The sequence below is a fragment of the Eucyclogobius newberryi genome, unplaced genomic scaffold (assembly GCF_026437365.1).
Source record: "Eucyclogobius newberryi isolate DKJ021-1_F unplaced genomic scaffold, fEucNew1.0.hap1 SCAF_16, whole genome shotgun sequence".
Classification (NCBI taxonomy): Eukaryota; Metazoa; Chordata; class Actinopteri; order Gobiiformes; family Gobiidae; genus Eucyclogobius; species Eucyclogobius newberryi.
In genome coordinates this window covers 23,326,749-23,348,489 of record NW_027315790.1, presented here as the reverse complement: position 1 = coordinate 23,348,489, position 21,741 = coordinate 23,326,749, and the positions used below count along the sequence as shown (strand labels likewise).

Below are 21,741 nucleotides of genomic sequence, written 5' to 3'. Positions count from 1 at the left end.
CTCAAGGATGTTCCCGTTGATGGAAGGTAACTAAATCCAGAAATACATATTCAGAAGTTCAGAAGTTTGAGTAACTGTATTACAATTACTCTTTCATCAGAAGTTACTGTTACTTTCCTAATTTCAAAGATATTTTGTCTTTGAGGTATTTCATCGTGCCATTTAGGCTTCAAACAGTGTGGAATTATCAAATCAAATTAATTTATAAAGCACAATTCATACAAACTGCTATTCAAAGTGCTTTACAGTGTTTAAAAATAGAAAATAAAATAAAAACACAATGCAATTTAATAAAAATGTAATTAGTGATAAAAAAAAGAAGAAGGAAGCGCCGCTCTTTTGGTGCTGGACAATGTAAAAGAATCTTATTTCAGAATACATTTTAAAGAAGGAATTATGTCAGTATTCTGTAACGAAACACATTTTCAAAGTATTCTTCCACATCAGAAGTAAACCTGGACCTGGACTGAACAAAGATTTGGGACTCAAGTGGGACCAAACCAGGACAAGTGTAAATAACGCAGCCTCGCTCTCTCCTGTTGACTCTTATAAGGCTCTAACCTGCATCCATCTTCTGCTCTGTGTCATATATCTGCCTCATCACTTCAGTCCCACCTCTACAACCCCCCTGTCCTCCCTCCATCCCTCCTCCTCCTCCGCTCTCTCCTCTCTCTCCTCATTCCTCCCCTCGCTTCCCATTCTCGCTGCCGTCCTCCGATGCCGTCCAGTTGCCGAGCGGAGGGTTTCCAGCGGCTTCCACACTATCCTCCTCCCTGAACCTTTTTTTTCCTTTACACTTTCCCCAATTCCCCCCTTTCTATTTTCCTCCTTTTTTGGATTCCTATCTCCTTTTGCTCCCGCATCCTTTTTTGCTTTTTCTTCTTCCCCCTGACGATGTGGCGCTCCGCTGCTCTGCTCCTCTCCGCTCTCGTCCACGGTGAGCTGGCACACATGGGGATAGCGTTTCTCGTTCACAATTCCGCAGCAGTGGCAGTTTTGCGCTCAAAGAGTGACCGGGACCGAACCCTTTACCGGTTTCGAGGCGATTAGACAAGGTATTGAGCCACGGTTGGTCAGAAAAGTAGGGCTAAAGTAGGGCCGAAACACAGTTCACCTGTTTGCTCGCACGATTCGTCGCCCGTAACGATGCCGTGGTGGCGGTTTCGCTGAACGTTGAGTGGCTTTTACGGCCGCGAAGGAAAGTGAAAATGGGCAATTCTTTAACATAGAGTCTTCTCTACTTTACTTGGCATCTTTTTGGTTTGTTTTTCTCTCACGATAGCAGCAGGGGAGTCCACTCCAAAAGCCCGTAGATCGATGGGATCGCCGGCTGGTATAGATCGGCTCTTCCATCTTGCCTCCCGCTGTGTTTCGTCTTGTGTGGCATGTGCTGCTGAGTGGACGCGATTCAGCCGCCAGCGATGATTCTCCGTTTGGGAAAAAGCTCGGAGGGAAAAGGCTGACGGGAAATGGCAATTGGATTAGTCACAGGACTGGAGGAATGCGTTTGGTTCCAGTTAAGGCATACAAAGGGATTAAACGATAGAGAAAGATTAAGAGTCTTTAGAAAGCTCTGGTGATGTTTGAAATGTTGGAGTTCAGGACAAAATCAGGAGTATTGTAGGGCTGGGGCGATATATTGTTGCAATTAATCTCCCTCACCATCAAAACCCGTAAAAATGGCTATCAATATTAGTTTACGGGACATAAAACCATAAGGACTTTTGATTCATTTCCATTTAAAGCAACAAAATATGTCACATTTCTTCTTACACAGTCTGAAATTTGCTCCAAACCTGATGCATTTACTGACAGGGGATTGGCTGTGGACGTCTCGATAAAAGACCCAAGTGAATCAAAGGTGATTAAAAATGACTGAATCTCTCTTGAAATAGTAAGGAAAAACAGACAAATCTAGAGCTTAACAAGGGAAAAAGCTTGATTTCACCACGACCTAAACTAGATTAAGCATGGTTTCCTATGGCTTTAAGTCTAAATATTCATTATATTTTGGACTCACGGCAAGTTTCCTGAAGTGATTTAGTCCATGGTCATTTCTCTTGAAGATGGAGGACATTCCTGACGTGTTGCGTTCACAGAAAACGATACATTTGCAGATTGCGTTTGACGTCGCGGCTCCAATAAAGCTCGTGATTGGGGGTTTTCTCAATGGGTTTAGTGTAAAAAAAAATGCATTGTACAAAATTACGACTCAGAGGACGTGTAGAGAAGAGTTAGCATAAGTTTACAGTATGTGCAGAAATACTGTACATTAAGAGCAAATACAGTATGAAAGTCGCAATTTCAATTCATTGTTAAAGGCTTTCTCTTAACAATGAACTTGTGTGAGCTTGTAAATGACTTAAATACAATGCAAATCCTCATTCAACCACTGCACGCCGTCCACTTGTCTAATCTTGGTAGTTATGTATTTTAAAGGTGCACTATGTCACTTTTCTGGTGTGTGGTCTGCATGAAAATACTATTGTTTAGCTTGAAATGTTCCAACTATCGTTTATTTGTTATACCACAGTTGCTCAAAAATACCTTGAAAATCATGCATTCTTATCTCCACCAGTAAAGTTACATAGTGCACCTTTAAGTACAATACAAGTGATATACAAACCAGCACAGAAAATACCCAGAGATTATTAAATGTAAACGGATTCTTAAAACGGACAAAGCTAATGTTTATAATTTTTTTTTTAGACAAATTCAGTATTACTATTACTATACTATTACAGCATACTATTACAGCAAATCAACGTAACGTACTACGCTGGTTTTGATTATAATGATTGGTCTGAAAAGGATAGTTTCTCATTCTTTTTACACCGTGTCAGACCGTTTCATTTCAATCTAATCCACTGTAACAGCGGCTTCAAGGTGAAACGGCATGAGTCTGTCAGCGGTGAAAGATTTGACTTCATCGCCTTATTAAGCTTTAGTCACCGCATAAAAATGTTCCCATTTATAAGGTTGATAACAATACAATTGGCTTGGCGATGTTTACTTACATATATTTTTTCCTGAGATCGATGGATTGTTTGACTTTATAAATCAAAAAATGATTTCAATATTTTATTACCGTAACCAAGGCAGACCGTGAATCAGTGCCATGTAATTTATTCCTCTTAAATCTGGATTCTGCAGTAAACCCCATGCGTTTACTGACAGAACTGGCTGTAGAGATGGAAAAATGTGTATTTTGCGTATAATTTGTAACAAAGCTAAATTAAATTAAATAAAATTTAAATAAAATTAAAGATCATTGTATAAAGACTATACAATGATCAACCTATTTCTAACATCACAGTTTTATCTATGCAACTATTCTGGCAATATTTTAGTTCTACTTATATGTTATACTCCTTTTCAAATAAACAATAAATAACCTTTTTTCATGGTTTTGGCCGGGTATGCGACTTATACTCCAGAGCAACCTATGTGAAATTATTCATTATTTTCACACTGACAACCACAAGAGGGCGCTCAAGGCTCTAAGCGACGCAGAAGAAGAATCAGCATTTCCTCTACCTCTGGAGTTTGGAGAGTTGTTTAGAAGTGACACCGAGGATTTAGTGATTTGGGGTAAAACTGATGCTTTGGTAAACTTGTTAGCATGTTCTTTACCTGAATAACTGTTAATATGTTACGTTAACATACCAGACACTTACCACAGTTCATTATCTGTGCGTCATGTAGCTGAAGGTGTTAGCGTTAGCATACGTACACCTATTCACCATGTTCTCTCATCTGTTATTTTTTTAAAGTGCATTTCAAGATGAAATGTCTGTTCTTGGTCTTGGATTTTATCAATAAATTTCCCCCAAAACGACTTATACTCCAGTGCGACTTATATATGTTTTTTTCTTCTCTATTATGTTTTTTTTGGCCGGTGCGACTTCTGGAAAATACGGTATTATACAGCATTTGCTTCATGTAGTTCACCCTCTTGTGTGTGGTGTGTTTTGCTGGTCCTTTGTAAGTGCTGAATGTCTGTCCACAGCCTCTGAACGGGGGCTTTCTGCCGCTCGTCATCAGCGTCATTGTGTAAAGATCGCTGTCAGTTTTATGGGTTCCCAGGGATTTCAACTCATCACGTTTCAGGTAATTAAACGTAGCGCTCCCGAAAGAAAATCCCACGCCAGGTCCAACCGAGAGGCAAAAATCCCTCTTCAATGGTTTTCACTTTTTCCTCATCTCAAATAAAAGACACATTTTGAAATTCAGGACATGTTCAGTCACAAGTTTCTCCTGAATGCAGAAGCAATGTGATTCAGATTTTGGTTTAATCTGGCAAATTGAAAATGTGGTATTTCATTTCAAATCATTCAATGTCATTTCACTATTTCAAACTGAATAATTTAGCTTTTAAAATGAAAGGAAACATTTCATTGGGACGCACGGATACTAGTTGTGAGTAATAGCAGTAGTCATATTTGGTCGTTTTAGCTTGCAGAGTAATTAATAGTACAAATATTGTGCCATAGAAGCCGTCCTTGTTGCGGTTAAAGTAATAGCAGCAGCTGGAATTGAAGCTGTGGATGTTGTTTACGATCTCTCTGTGTTGCTTATTCATATGTTCTTCTGTGGTGCTTTTTGAGGTAACAAAATACTTGAATATATTGTGTATTTCCTCCGGCATATTTTCCGAAAACCAGAGCTGCGATGCCGTCCTTGTCGTTCACGCGCTTTCACATGCTAAAATGTACACATTTCAACTGGTTTCAACAGACACATCTAAAACGTGGCTATAATTGGGCCTGTTCATAGAGACACTTAAGAGTTTTGAGAAATGTTGACAACGCCACGCCTCACTCGACTACTCGCTGCACATGATTTGTCTTTAATGAGCTAAAACCCAAGTGTGACGTTAAATCTCATGATCCAAATCACCAGCTGTGCATGTGTCGGTGGTATTTGCAAGTCAAAGGAAAATATATTTTAAAAAGACATATCTTGTGGGTTTTTCCAGAGTATTTAGTATTTATTTGTATTTTTAATCTTTATCAAATTATGTATCTGTCCTGAACCGTGAAGTCTTTGAGTGTCATGAAAAGCGCCATACAAATGTATCATTTAAGGGCATTATCATTATTATTATTATAAACCGCATATTGATCTGCAGCGACTTAACGCAGAGCTAAGTAACTTGAGCGATAGAGCTAAGTAACTTGAGCGATAGAGCTCCCCCTGCAGCTTATTTGTGAAAATACACTGTCAGAGAACAGACAGTCTTCTTTTTCTTTTTCTTCTTTATAATTAGAATAAGTCAGTGTAAAAACATTCAACGTTGCCAAATATAAAGAGGAGCCAGTGTTTCTCAGGAGCGTTGTTTTCAAATGCAAATGCTTCAAGGATGGTTTTCCGCTCAGAGACAGCAGGGGGCGACGACAAACGCTTTAAAGACCCCAAAAATACATATTTAAACAACACGGGAACAACAAAGACATTTAAAAAGATACACTTTTGACTTTGTTCTCCTTTAATAGTAGAAACAGGTTCATTGACTTCCTGTACATCGTGACATTTCACTGTAGCGAGCTGCGTATTTCCATTTATGTGTTTTTATTCTTGAAAAAAATGGTTATGAGACATTTTTGAATCTACATATTTTAATAAATGCAAGCACAAAGCAGTGGGTGGAGAGAGGCGGTAGGTGACAAACATGCGTCATTCAACCGAAATACAACTCCACAAGTAATATTGAGTTTATAACATGATTAAAAATGACTCTTTCACTTTTCTAATTGTTGTTTTTGCTGCATTATTTTGTCGTTTTCATATATTTTCTTCGGTATAATCTGACAGCTCATCTATTCTTACACGTATTACTTTAAATCTATGAACAAAGTGAGTCAGTGTCTCGTGTGCTTTAGCCTTGAGCCCTCTCATAAGCTTATTACAGATCCATTACCTCCAAATATGTCCTGATAAGACTTCCACTAGTCGTAATTAGATTCTGTTTACCTTGCACTGCGGCCGCTCGCTCACATTATTACCACCATTTGTCAATATCAGCCCTGATTTTGAATGCTAATATATTACTTTTAGCACCGGGGCGAGCCTCAGTTGTTAACCTTGACCTTACGATGGACTGAGAAAGATTGGACTTTATTGCATCTAATTTCATCAGTCGCTCGTGTGAACCTCGTTAATTGTGCGGGATTAAAGAGATGATATGGTAATTCGTGAAAGTGGGTTTGATAGATACTTATGGAGTTATAATGCCCGTAAAGCCTGGAGATGGACAGTTCAAAGTCTGTGCAGAACAAAGAACATGGATTTTAAAATAATTATCGTCATTTTGCTCGATAAAAGCATTATTTGATCTCATACGGCGTTAAAAGGGACAAAAGTTAATCTGCCACATGCTTCTTTCCATAGAGATGTTATTACTTTGCTCTGAATGTTCCACAGTATGGTATTAGACTTATCAATCTTGCATTTATACAATTACAGGTGATTATATTATATATTATATCAATCCAATTGCTTAAAAACTTTTGAAAACGTGCATTGTTACTGTGTCACCTCTCAGAGATCTTACATCATAGGTCATGTGACTTAAAGCCCCCTGATCAAATCAAAAATCAAAATCCCTTTATTTATCCGTTAGGACCTTTGCCAGAGTGACAGCACAAATATAGAGACACAACACAAAGGCCATGAGAGGATGGTGAATTACTCGTGCTTATGTTGGACTCTTACTTCTTCTTTCTTTCAACTCCTTGTTCCAAGACACAATCCTCCCAATGGAAACAGTAAACCGATTATCTTTTTTTATCTGATCTGACCTGTATAAAGTTCACGATGTTTAGAATATGACCATCAACAGCAGCCGCAGATTCATGTGGCTATTAAAGGTGGTATGGACGATTTCTTTCAGCATTTTTTTTTATCATAATTCCTCGTGGCGTGGATAAATCATTTGTCCTGCCACGTATCAATCATAAAACGCACCTACCGCTCACCTGCAGCCGCGTCAGGCTCGTCCCCACGTTTCCGCGTGCCTAAGCGCATGGATCTATCATAATATAGATCCCTCAGTATACGGGGCAAAATGAAGACGGAGAAAGACAGTTCGAGCTGACGCAGAAGTGGACAGAAATCTACGGGAGACGAGAGATGCGATGCGCTCCGTTGCGCTAATAAACAAACGCACGTGTGTGTTGTATCATGTCTTGGAGCATGTCTTCAACATGAGCCTGAAGCTGAGGCTGGTACCACAGGTCTGGAAGACCTCCTGTCTGGTACCTGTGCCTAAGACACCGCGCCCCAAAGACCTCAACAGCTTCAGGCCAGTGGCTCTCACGTCCCACCTGATGAAGACACTGGAGCGGCTAGTCCTGGACCACCTCCGCTCCACCGTGCGCTCAGCCAGTTTGCATATCGGTCTGGCATCGGAGTGGAGGACGCTGTCATCTCCCTGCTGCACCGCTCTCTCTCTCACCTGGAAAAGCCTGGCAGCTCTGTGAGGATTCTGTTCTTCGATCTTTCCAGCGCCTTCAACACCATCCAGCCGCTGCTCCTGAGGGACAAGCTGGAGACGGCTGGTGTGGAGTATGACCTGGCAGAGTGGATCCTGGACTACCTCACAGACCGACCCCAGTTTGTGAGAACCCGGAACTGTGTGTCTGACACTCGGACCTGCAGTGTGGGGGCGCCCCAGGGCACTGTCCTCGCGCCCTTTCTCTTCACCCTTTACACTGCAGACTTCAGACATGACACGGACAGCTGTGTCCTGCAGAAGTTCTCTGATGACTCTGCCATCATCGGACTCATCACGGACGACGATGATGGGGAGTACAGAGGACTGGCGCAGGACTTTGTGGACTGGTGTCAGCGGAACCACCTCCTCATCAACGCGGGGAAGACCAAGGAGATGGTGGTGGATTTCCGCAGACGCCACCCCGCTGCCCCCTCACCAGTGAACATCCAGGGACGGGACATTGAGAGAGTGGACTCATACAAGTACCTGGGTGTTCATCTGAACCATAAACTGGACTGGACTCATAACACAGACGCACTGTACAGGAAGAGCAGAGTCGGCTCTACCTCCTGAGGAGACTCAGGTCTTTTGGAGTGACAGGGCCACTCCTGAAGACCTTCTACGACTCTGTGGTGGCATCAGCCCTCCTGTATGGTGTGGCCTGCTGGAGCAGCAGCATCACAGAGAGGGAGAGGAGGAAGCTGGACAGAGTCATCAAGAAGTCCAGCTCCGTCCTGGGCTGTGCTCTGGACTCGGTGCAGGAGGTGGGGGACAGGAGGGTCCTGGCTAGATTCACATCTATGCTGGACCATGAGTGTCACCCCCTGCAGGACACTCTCTCCGCTCTGGAGAGCAGCTTCAGTGAGAGACTGATCCACCCTCGCTGTGTGAAGGAAAGGTTCCGTAGGTCTTTCCTTCCTGCTGGTGTCAGACTTTATAACAAAAACTGTTAGTACTGAACACTCGCAATACTGACCTAACCTAATACTGATGTGCAATTCTGTCATATGTGCAATTACTGTTGGAATTCATGTGCAATTCATGCGCAATTACTATGAAATTCATGTGCAATCTATGTGCTGTCGTGACACATATTCATGTGCAATTACTGTCGGGATCACATGCAATGGTATTTATGTATTTATTTATTCATTTGTCTATGGGAGTTTTTATTTATTTATAGGAGATCTTCTACTGAAAGTGTTTTTCAGACTTCCTATAAGTGATCTGTTCATCTGTATCTACCTTTGTATCTACCTGCGTTGCACCAATGAAATTTCCCCATGTGGGACAATAAAGGAATATCTTATCTTATCTTATCTTATCAGTCCGCACGGGGGAGTGCGCATGCGCACTTCCGCCTGCGTTCTCAAATCGCCGAAAAATCGTCCATACCGCCTTTAAGGTTTAAATATATGCATTTGAATATGTTTTTGGTAGAAACAAAGGTGCTGGGTTAAAAAAAGAAAATAATAATTATGGTCTTGATCAACTGAAAAATATAAATGTAACAATGACCTTTTATTGTTGAAATACAATGTAAAATGGCATCAAGCTTACATTCACATACTCCATGTAATATTTCCAGTGGAGGGTCTGCCACCTGTATGTCTCCATGGAGATGTTATTGCCTTGGCTGGAATGTGCCACCATGAAGCGTCAAACCTTTTTATCCAGCTTTATTTCATTGCAGGTGTTTTAATGCTCAAATAAAGTACTTTGATGCAGAACTAGGGAACAATCCAGGCAAAGCAATAAGTACACAGTGTTACATAATACACCTTGATAATCGTTTGATAAAGTGACCAAGTAATCGATTTGGAAATATAACACCCTCAGTGCAGATAAAGACGTGACCTGAGGAGGAATATTTACTGAATTACATCACACTTAACTGTCTAATCCCTCCCCCGTCACCTCAGCACCACGGTCCCTTCTCTCACATCTCTCCAGCGTAATGGACTGAACAAAAGCCTTTCATTGATTTGTCGCTGATGTTTAAACTCCGCCTGTATTTCTCTTTCCCCCCGGTGCAGTTTCGGAGCAAGGCCCACACCAGCGGAGTCTCCTGAAGAACCTGCTGAAGGACTACAACCGGATGGAGCGTCCGGTGGGCAACGACTCGCACCCTCTCACCGTGGTCTTCAGCCTCAGCCTCATTCAGATCATGGACGTGGTGAGTTCAGGACCCGCGTGTTACTGTTCAGGGTGATTTCAACAACAACATTACTTGTCACTTGTTACATTAAATACATCAGTCTGGATAAGTGCCTTGCCACGATACAAGGACCAGGTATTACAATTAGCGATTTAATGGACCGATACGTAAAAAAACAAACAATTTCTGTCATTTAAATGCCCTATAAACTCACCCACCGCTCTGTTTATACAAATGTATCAGAGAAAAGTTTTGTGCAGCTCTCCTCTTTGCACTAGATTGTTAAAATAAATATTCATGTGTATTTTTTAGAAAGGATATCGACCAAACCTAACATTTGGCCTGTGCTGGAGAATTAACCCTTATGCTTGGGACTTTTTCTTTATTTATTCCATTTTGTCCAATTATCAAGCTGTACATAAAAATAAAACTGTAACCCACTTATTTCCAGTCATATCAATCATTCTGGGAAGCATCAGGGTCAGTTTGTTCTCCAAACCCATAAATAATAAATAACCCGAAAATGATTAATAGACTTTTTATATAGATTCTGCCTGGACATTTTTGCTTTATTATAAGTCCCTTCAACTGAGTTTACTTTCAGCTTTTAAAAAATGATTGTCAAAACCCAACAAAAGCTCAAACTACTGTCAGACATCCCTCCAGACACTATCTATACTCGTATATTTAACAAAGAAAACTTATCTGGAGTTTTAAATCTGATTTCCTCTGTTTCTACTTATAATTAGAGGAAAACTGACATCAGAATACAAAACTGCAGAGGGTCAGCATCACAAACACTCCAGCCAATTGTTTGTGCTCCGAAGAGTTCAGCAACAGCTTCAGTTTTAATTAGAGCTCATTTTAGTCAAGGATTTTAGAAACAATAGTCCCTAAGTGTAAGGGAGCGATAGCCAAAATGTTCCAACTGCAAATATGCAAATATATAAATGTTTCAAAGTTATTATCTGAATTTGAGCGCCGATACTAATGCGCAGCCGCCAAGAAAGATGGACTCCAGGAAGAAGAAATTAATAAATCCATACACATATTTACCATTACATTAGTACACAAGACTTACACAGAACGCACATGGTGTCTTGCTAAATGTCACAGGAGCAGTGTATGACTGTGAAGTATGTATTTATGTGTTGAAAGAGCGTAATATTTTCAACAATTCATCCATGACCTGAGAACCAAACCTGTTACAAATATAAAATTGTCCCTAAACCTGATCCTAACCTTAACAAAAAAAATATAATTCAGTATTTTGTTTTTACTGCAATAGACAAAACGCTGCATAACAATGATGTAAAGCACAATAAAATAGTGTTCAACTTTGGTCCCAATTGGGGTTAGGATATTTTTTTAAATCGTTCTACTATTGAGCCTAAAGCTACAATTAAGATAAGATAAGATTAAATAGTCCTGGTCAGATCTGTAAACTAGCTACATCATTCTTTGGGTTAATTGAGTATTATTTGTTGGGTTTTGCCTCTGGTCAATTGTTATAAAACCTTGGCAAACTCTGCACCATTGTTTGATTTTGAGGCCTGTAAATATTTGAAAAAATGTTGTTTGGGACATAAACTGACTTTATTATCAACCAAAGTAAAGAAGAAACTCTGTTGAAGAAATCCCATTGATATATCGATGCAGTAACTAGTTCTTTTGGGGTTTACTGTGTGGTTTTAACTAGTCTCACTGGGACAAACACAGGACTTTTGAGGTTTGAAGAAGATAAAACAAAATCTATTATGTACAAGAACTACTGCTGTATTACAAAACAGACCCAGTTTTTAAGACGTGCTTCTGATTCTGCCAAAGTTACAGAGGGCATTTCATTTAGACACCTAATTACACCACCACCATGTGATTAATACTGTTTTGATTTGAGCTGTGAGTTTTAAACAGTGAATACTTTACTTGTTGCGGAAAAAGTTGCCTTCATCCAAATAAACAGCAGAATGTCATTTACTTTTGTGAATTTTTAGTTTTTTAATAAGTTCCCTTCTGTTATATTGCTATAGTTTCATCAAAAACAGTGTCACAATAATATATCAGATCAGAAAACAGACTAGTTTATTGTTTGAATAATAACCCAGAACAGTTAATGTGCTGAGAGAAGAGGTTTAAGGCCTTGAACAGAGCCGTAATTACATCAAAATTGCACAGAAAACGTGTTAATATTGCGTTTTTTGGCGAAACATCCATTTTGCTTAATATGTACACTCACTCATGACGTCCTCCAGCAGTATTGCTTTAGTTTAATCCGGGTAAAATACAAGCAATATCTCATAATCACAGGCTTTTCACAATATAATGACTAATTGGAAAAGATGTATTAAATCATAAGCCTTTGATGTAGTTTTTATGTGATTTAATGCGTGAGAGCTGTGGTTATTCAGCACAATATCTGGTTATTGATGTGTGTCCTTTGTCCCGACTCAGACTGTGTTATTATGTTTTTCAGGACGAGAAGAACCAAGTGCTGACCTCCAACATGTGGCTGCGAATGGTAAGAGGCTCTGGAGACGTGCCTTTAGTGTGTAATGAATGAGATAAATAACACGGCCAAAGCAAAAGCAGTTTTCAATAACAGCTGCTCTGAAACGCACTGCAGGAGTTCACAACCTGAATAAAGCAGTATTCCATGTCATTTACACCGCGGCAGTTTGTTCTTCAAGTCGCGGCACGTTTTTGTGGTTGAAAATAGACTATAACGAACCTAAAACGTGACCGAATGTGACCTTTTTGTTTAAAATTGTGGTACATAAGGTGGCGAATCATGTCTGTGCCACTATCTGGTTCTGTAAATTTGACAATATGGGTTGTTTTGCTTTTATCTTTGGTGTAGAATTATGTTCAGGACACTCTTAAATAACAATAAAAAACAATAAATCACTAAATTAAGTCACGTGTGAATCAGCAAAACTAAAATTGTACTGTTAATAAACTTCAGGCGCACTAATGTTCCCCGTAACTCTCTGGTTGAACATCAAGACAATGTAAATGTTTGAATATCTAACGTTTTGACTCGCTTTTGTTATGTCAAACGTTCTTTCGTGTCAGTTGTTTCGTCGTTAACTTCATCTAACTGACATTGGCCGCATTCGTTTTAAGTTGAGTATTAGTATCTTCTACCTGATGTTTAGTGCCACGTATCCGCTCCGTCAGCCGTGCGAGGCGTGCTCCTGTCACACTTTCCTCTGCATTTTGGCTTGGATGGGATTCTATAAATCCTGGCTGGATGATATAATTCCCTCGTCCCGGCAACGCGGGTTTAACGTGAGATGGTTACGGAAACGTGTGCTTTCGAAAGAAGTCCCACTGAAGTTAAAGTAGAACAGAACAACTACAGAAACATTTGAAATAAGGAAAGTGAGACGAAGGCTATGGACAGCAGAAACATTTACATTATAGAGGCCAAGATGTCTGACTTTACCATATTTTACACCACTTTTCACTCCATAAACATTGAAAATTACACATAGAGTTTAACGAGTCGTTCACAGAGGTTTAATGTATCCGTTTTTATAACCTACACGCATTAAAAATAACAAGATTGACAGTAGGAACAGGCTACAAAAACAAATATACACAAGTACATTTTGTCTGTGTTCATGAGTAGCTGATTGTTAATGTAGACAACGTGTGTTTAATGAGCTGAACTTTGATCGAACGAGCACTTAAAATGGGCAATCGTCAATATTTTACACTATTATTAGGTTCTGCAGACAAAGTAAAACACCTTCCGTCGTGTTTTTAGAGTTGGTACGATCATTATCTTCAGTGGAACCAGACGGAGCATCCGGGCGTCAAAAACCTGCGCTTCTCACACGACCAAATATGGACCCCGGACATCCTGCTCTACAACAGGTAAAACACACAAGCTTATTCTATCAAAGAGGACTAAAACCTGGAGCTAAAGCTGTACAATAAAGTATAAAAGAACAGGATAAGACCAGGACGGGGCCAGTTTGAGACAGACCACACCAGAACCAGACTAAACCAAGTCTTTCTGTGGTTCTACTTCCTCTGGTTCTTATGTAAATGCGTTAAACTTACTTCCTAAATGTTAATTAACCTTAACTTTAACCAAATGAACTGTTGCTAAACCCAATTCTAACGTGTTACCCTAAATGTGAAATAAAATTGCATCAAAAATAAACATTTGCTAAGAAAATGCTAAGCTAATGACAAACTTTCACGGGGCAAAGTGAAGAATCAGCAACAGTTCTTATTAAATCGTAAATGTGGAAGTTGATACGTTGCTAATATTAAAGCTAATAACATTCACTTATGAGATTTGAGTGTGTTAATAAAGTGCACTTTGTTGCAGTGCGTTTCATTATTTCCGCGTAAATTATAACTGGTGTTTGGGCGTGGAAATCGCACACTAAAAAGCAAAAGAATCTGATCGCATTTTGAAGAAGAGCGTGAATCTTTTATTTCGCTTTTTGTATCTTAAATGGAGCTCTTTTATTTAAACGCTTATCTTTATAACGCAGCAAGGGAAACTTGAACGTGTTACGAGCGTCCTTCAACACTAAAATCTCTTCAGACGACTCATTCCTCTTTGTCAAAGGTATTATATTTATTTTATGCGGGGAAATTTGGCTGCAGTGCGGATTGTAAGAAAAGTACAAATAGCTGTTGACTGAAGAATGAAGTAACACAGCTGTTTGCCACAAGAACAAGATGAGCCTGTTAATAAAGCGACGCCATATTGCGCTGTCCTTTTCATTTCCTGCTTTAATTAACGTCTGTGTCGAACAAAACGCTGCAGTGCCAGCTCTGTTTCTTTGTGCTCTGCTCGTATTAAACGTATCACAGTCTGAAATTAATCAACCAGTTGTTTGAAGTGTTCATTTATCAGTGAATGTTACTTTTAAACACGTTTTCAAACACATTTTAGACGCTTTAAACGTTCCTTGTACAAATTTATGAGGGAAACTTGACTCGCACCTCGAGAAAATGTTACTGGATCATGTATCAGTGCAGGATATTAGTTAAATGTATTTATTTATTTAGTTTCCAGTGGTATATAGTGTATTCATTACAGGTGAGTTAGCTCATTTTCAGAACGTGTTTGCCCAAATGTCAGTTTCTTTCTCCCTACAGTGTTCATTAAATCGTATTAATGCGTTTTTGGCTTTAGAACAGTCATTTTCAGAGGACAAAGTGAAACTACGGGTTAAAGGATTATTTACCGTTGACATCTCAGAGTATTTGCGCTTCAGCTGAAAGTACAATGCGTCTGCAGAGTTTACAACAAAAGCAATTGTAGCATTTTGTGCATGTGTCAGAGTTACAGTTTTGGCAGTGACTAAACACATGTACCAAACTCAGACGGTTTACGCCGCTGTGGTTGTTTCCGTGTCATTCAGCTAAATATAACATCATAATATTCAGTAAATGTCTCTGATTACCTCTGATTAACTCTCCACGGTTCACTATTTTAATTTAAAATGTTCTTTGTTCCTTATTCATGTCTCTGTGGGATATTTTTATGCATGAATATCATTAAAAGAAGGATGTATAATAGGTATGTACTAGTTATTATCGGACTTATAATTACAAAAGAAAGACCGGCACAGGATATTGGGTTAACGACATTTAAGAGTAACTCAAGACACAAAAGGTTAAACTGAAACCACATTCAAACTGCTTTGATCTGTAGCTCCCAGGCTCAAGTGTTGCTAACATTATTTTATCATAATGTATCAATATTTTATCCTTTATCATCTCTTATTAATGTGTGTCTACACCCACATGAACACCCTCCATTAATATGTAGTTTGATGTAGTTTAAATATCTAACACGCAGCTAAGGATGGCAAGATTGTTATCAATAATTCTGGTTTCAATATAATCCTATGAACTTATAATTGTGACTATTTTACAAGCGTTATTGAGTCATTTCAATCAAATCTATAATCCAAAAAAGAAAATCTAAATCTAAAATGTTTTTAATGTGGCTATATTTTAGTTCTCGAGAAACATTTTTATTTCTATATTGATGAACAGAACAGTTTCTAAAGTGCAGCACGGACACAGAACTATTAAAAAACAACCGAATAAATGGTCCTAAAACAAAACAAACATGAAATAAAATAAAATCAAAGCAAAATGGCAATGAAAAAGTAAAATAATAATAAGATTTGTCACAATATGTGCTTTTGCATTCAGAAAGTTTAATTTCATGAAGCTGGTCACAAAGAATTAAAACGCTAATTAGTAACACATTAGAATGAAAGAAAATGAAGTATTTCACTTTGTTATTTGTCAGACTGTGAATAATCGTTAAATCGTGACATTTCTTCTCACTAAAAATTCACAATCCCTCCACGCATTGTCTCATTCCATGCTCACACGTGCTCGTCTTTTGTGGTGATAAATAGGCCCCGCGATGGAGGCGAGCGCTCCACACGGTGCACCTTTAACCCACTGCACTCTCTCTCCTCAGTGCAGATGACGACTTTGACTCCACCTTTAAGACAAACATCCTGGTCAACTCCAGCGGATACGCCGAGTACTTACCTCCAGGTGCGTCCAGAACCCTCCGCTCTTCCTCCTCATCGCTCTGTCCTGAGAAGAGGCTCATTTCTCTGTTTGCTCCTTTCATTTTGATCACCACAAAACACCGGTCCTCACAGCTCCACGCCGCACATACAGTATGAACAGTGTTTTCTTTCTTCCTTGTGTTACCTTTGCTTCTAAACTGTGGTACTTTTCCTCCAGATTACAGCTGGATTGAAAGTGAATGCTGTTTTTTCACAGGGCTTTAAGTGTGAGCAGCGATGGGATGTACAGTACCGTATAAGTCGCACTGGAGTATAAGTCGCACCAGCCAAAAAATGCTTAATAGAGAAGAAAAAAACATATTTAAGTTGCACTGGAGTATGAAATGCGGTTGCAAGTGTGAAAATAACAAATAATATCACATGTAAGTCGCTCCGGAGTATATAAGTATAAATATAAGTATAAGTCGCACCCTGGCCAAAACTATGAAAAAAGGTGCGATTTATAGCCCGGAAAATATGCTAAATGAGGGGAAACCTAACCTAAAGCGAAGCTAATTCATCAATTAAACACATTGACATTAATGAGCATCAGGCATAACCCGAACAGAACAGTATCTAGACTAAACCAGGGCTGTTAAAACTGTTCAAATCACCTTTTTGATTTGCTCTTGCTGTTGCGCTCGCCACATTTTGCTTCAGTCAAAATGATAAAGTTCCTGTTCCTGTTGTTCCTGTCGAGGGGGAAAAAGCACAGGCCGGTATGAGTTGAAATCCGGGCTCGCAATGCCTGTCAAAGCCTGCATTTCCATTCTATCAAGCGCACATGTTTATTAGCGAGATTGCAGTGGACATAAATACAGCTCTGTGTGACGCTTGCCGCTGGACACAAGCCAAGCCACAGAGAAGAAGAAAGAGACGGCTGGAATGGTGTTTCGGTTCTGCAAATAAATGAGAAGAACGCACCTGCCTTGAAAGCACTTTATTTTTATTTTTTTTGTGGCTCGGTGGCTTGTTTTTGTTGTTTTATATTCTAAAAAACACAAGTTATTTTCAGTAAATAGAAAGCAGAACAGTGTGGGGACCGTTGAGTTGCTGGAGTTTGACACGGAGTAAATAATTCAAACAGAAATGCTCGGAGCGGCCGGCTGTCTGCGGTAATTTGGAAAGCTGCTCTCACTTAGTAAAGCAGCTAAAGGGTTTTAGACTCGCGCTCAGGAGGAAGTGCACAACGATCCGAGGACATACTGTACAGTCGGTGACATTCAAAATAAAAAGTAATGAACGAGGGAGAGGTTTTCCATGTCAGAACGTTGCGAGTTTATTTAGAGATTGTTATGAGCAATGCTGAGACGCCGTTTCCCACTGCTAAAAATAAAGTTCAAACCGGCAGCAACAATAAAACTGGCACAAATATTGGACTACAAAGCGTATGCGCTGTACAATAACTGCGCTGGTCTTTATTGCTGTAATCACATTAGCATTTGCATCACTCAGTAGTATTTATTTAATAGATATAGTTTGAAATATTGAGGAAATGAATGTCGTTGCACCGCCAGTGATCAGTGAGTGATTTTAATTCTTAAAGAAATAAATTTGCCAGGACCAGCCTCATTGGCAAATAAATTTTCTTTCAATTGCTCACAGACATTTGTAAAGAAGTTTGTAGAATTAATGGTGTCACTTAAGAATAAGGCATAGATACAAAGCATTTATACACATTTTGTCAATAATTCACAAACTTCTCATTTTATGATCATTTACTAGGATTAGTGTTAGTGTTAGGGCTCGTTAATGAAGTTATTTATTACTAAACATGTATAAATGCTTTGTATGTTCATGTCTGTACGTCTTTCTATGCATTATTCTAAAGTGTTACTGAATTATTACCATATAAATGTTCTTTTTAGGCATCAACATCAATGATTTCTTTACATAAATGCTAATGTTTTGAGTGTTAAGTGTGGATTTAATCATGAGGGAGATAAGACCGAGACCCAGGCTGTGCTCAAAGTTACAACAGCAGTCTCAGGATGTCACATCATTATTTATTCAACCAACAGAAAGTTAGAAAATCAAACGATGAAATGGTAATTGGTGAATAAAAGACAAGCAGATTAACAAACAGCACACCCATGTAACACTACTGCAATCTGTTATATTTCAACTACATTTTCCCTACAGATATCAATAAAATAACAGTGCAGTTTTTAGTCATAAACAGTTAAAACTCTGAAGTTGTAAAAAACCCTGTGTGGTGTTCCTCCTCTCGTCCACAGCACTAACGCACATTATGCAGTTAATCAGAGTAAATTTGTGGTTTCGACTCTCCTGAGCCTTAAACAGCAGTAATTACAGTGAGGTAATCTCCATAATGCAAAATCCAGCAATTCACAACATTTGTAGTCATTTGCTTCAAAGACTTTCCAGGACGAGGAAGTGAATAAACAAGACACTTTTTCCACCATTTCATTTGGAGTCTTGAACCGGATTAACATCTTGTAATAACAAAATAATCTCTATTTACCTATTTATGGCTAAAACGGGACATGACAACAAATTATACATTTTCCTTACTCATTTTGATTGATTTGATTTGTTTTTTTCTGTTTCTTCTGTTTTTTTTTTTACACAAATACACACGGCTTTGAATATTACTGTCATGTTAAGTCTGATTGGCTGTGAACCTCTTGATTAAAAAGGGCTACGCTGATTGTTGATGATTAAAAATGATTAGATTAGAATTAAATTAAATCAGTATAATTGCACAAACCTCAGGCACTGTCCCTCTTGTCACACGAGGCCAGCAATATTTTGTCAAGGTGGTTCAAACCATGTCGCTGTGGTGTCCTTTGGCAAGACTCTCCACTCTACAACTTTTGGCTGGTATCAACAGGTTAAAAGCCACTGCAGATAAGAAAAGGAGCAGCCAAAACAACTCTCGGACAGATGTAGCAGATATAGAGCTTTTACTCCTCGTCCAGGCAGTTGGCAATCTATTCCTCATGTTGCAATAGGACCAAAGCTTTGTTGTACTCTCTAAATGCACAGCAGTCACTCCTAAATTCGCCGCAGATTCACAGCGAATTCTTCACATTTTCAAGTAGCTGAAAGTGCATCTAAATTTGTTCGCGCTCTTGCAGACGCGAGGTGGTTTCATTTTGCATGACAAAGGGGGTAATCAGATCAGGCGGCTGTGCACAATCGTATTTCTCAGTGCCAGTGTTTGTTCTGAGTCCACACGAACTGTGAGAGTGGAGGAGGCGGTGCACGCGGCGCTCCAGACAGCGCTGCAGATTTAAAAAACTCTTATACAGTCGTGATAACTGGTTTGGGCATTTTAGGAAAGATAAGTAATCAGTCAACAACAAACTGATACACTTAGGTGTGGATTTAGACACTTTTAGAGCGTTTTTAAGAATGTTGTGCCATTGTTTTGAGGTATTGACCAAAAATAACACTAATTTAACTCAATATAAGAGCAAAGTCAGATATCTTGGGTTTTAGCTTCTATTAAATAAAGAAATGTGCGTCTGAATCCAGGTTTGAGATCGTTAGTTTTACATTGCGAGATAGGGCCAGTGTCTTGTTTTAATAGTCGTCTTTGAAAATGGTTCGTGTACAGTATAGGCCTGTATATTTTTTACATTTGAATTTGTTCGTAGCAGTATATTGGACAAAATCACTGCCAAAATGTTACAGAAATCTAATTTTTGATGATATATTTTTAAACTGGAATTTTAAACTTAATATTCAGTCTGTGGGACGTCTTTTACTGAATGTGCATTTTTTGACTGCGTATGGTTGAATCTCTTTCATTTCAGATATTTGAGAATGCGCTGACGGTTAATATGAATTATTGATTTGTGTATGTCTGTATTTTTACACATAAGAATTAAGAGCCTGTAGCAAAGTTAGGTTTTAATATGGCACACTGCTGAATCTGTATTGTGATTATTAGGAATGCCCTGAATTTGCCTTGGCTTGTTTATTAATTGTACATCTATAAATTATAAATATATTTGTAATATAGAATAATACGTTTCAAAGCTGCAGCTCATTTTTTAGTCTTTGGTCTTGGTCTTGGGTGTAGTCTTGGGTCTCGGTTTGGTCTTGGGTTTGGTCTTGGGTCTTGGGTCTTGGGTCTTGGGTCTTGGGTCTTGGGTCTTGGGTCTTGGGTCTTGGGTCTTGGGTCTTGGGTCTTGGTCTTGGATTTAGTCTTGGGTTTGGTCTTGGTCTTGGGTTTGGTCTTGGCTTTATTTTTGGGCTTAGTCTTGGATCTTGGGGTTGGTCTTGGGTTTGGTCTTGGGTTTAGTCTTGGGTTTAGTCTTGGTCTTGATCTTGGGTTTGGGCTTGGTCTTGTTCTTGGGTTTGGTCTTGGGTCTTGGGTCTGGGGTCTTGGGTCTTGGATTTGGTCTTGGGTTTGGTCTTGGTCTTGGGTTTGGTCTTGGCTTTAATTTTTCGGCTTGGTCTTGGATCTTGGGGTTGGTCTTGGGTTTGGTCTTGGGTTTAGTCTTGGTCTTGGTCTTGGGTTCGGTCTTGGTCTTGGTCTTGGGTTCGGTCTTGGTCTTGGTCTTGGGTTCGGTCTTGGTCTTGTTCTTGGGTTTGATCTTTGCTTTGGGCTTGCCCTTGGTCTCTGGCCCCTCCCTTTTTGCTTCCGTCCCATTCGTCCAAATGTCCATCTATCGTTTCTATTGTTGGAGTTTACCATCCGAGACACGTTGTTTTAAAGTCAAATGATAAAAAAAGGTGCTCTAATGGTTGTGATCCACAGGTATCTTCATGAGCACCTGTAACGTGGACGTGCGCTGGTTTCCCTTCGACATTCAGAAGTGCGAGCTGAAGTTTGGCTCCTGGACGTACGACGGCTGGCTGCTGGACCTGCAGATGACCGACGCCGACATCACCGGATACATGCCCAACGGCGAGTGGGACCTCATCGGTGAGTCCTACGTCATCTCTATCGATTTATGTGTCATTTTAAATCCAAAAAGCGAAACAAAAACAATAAAAACAGACACAGAGGACCACACAACGTGATACGTGATTTTAAAAGCCAGAGAAGACTGTAATACTGCTGGGGGTTATTGGTTTTAACATGCATATGACTTCATTATTACTTTGTTTGGTGGGTTAGTCCCGGTGGTAAATATTTATAGTTTTACATCAGTCAAGGGACAATTTGACAATAGATGATCCCAATTTACACTCACATTTTTAAGATGTTTATCATTTACCATTTATCAAAATAAAGGCGTTATCAGGTGTTATTACTCATCAAAACATGACGTGTATTTTATCTAAAAAATACACGTCATGCTCATGTCCAACCACGAGGGACAATTTTAACTGAACAAAAATTGGCAGGACTCAAAATTTACTCGCAAATACTGCACCCAATGTGACCACAAAAAGAGTAAATGAACCTACATTTTTCACCAAGTCTAGCACATTCTTGAGTTTTTAATTTATTTTATTTTGTTTTAAATGTATTACTATTATTATTATTATTTATTTTATTTTGTTCTTATTTCCCGTATCATTTGTTTTGCTTTTGTGTTTTT

At 39.3% G+C, this 21,741-nt stretch overlaps 1 protein-coding gene across 1 annotated transcript in view; it reads left to right on the top strand.

Moving 5' to 3' along the window:
- The first annotated feature begins 685 nt into the window (after positions 1-685).
- chrna11 (cholinergic receptor, nicotinic, alpha 11) overlaps positions 686-21,741 on the top strand; it is a 38,398-nt gene continuing 17,342 nt past the window's right edge. The window contains exons 1-6 of the mRNA XM_072448013.1: positions 686-937; positions 9,532-9,671; positions 12,127-12,171; positions 13,423-13,532; positions 16,123-16,202; positions 20,952-21,119. Of these exons, the coding sequence (XP_072304114.1) occupies positions 895-937; positions 9,532-9,671; positions 12,127-12,171; positions 13,423-13,532; positions 16,123-16,202; positions 20,952-21,119 (586 nt within the window). The 5' untranslated portion in view covers positions 686-894. The remainder of the gene's footprint in view (positions 938-9,531; positions 9,672-12,126; positions 12,172-13,422; positions 13,533-16,122; positions 16,203-20,951; positions 21,120-21,741) is intronic.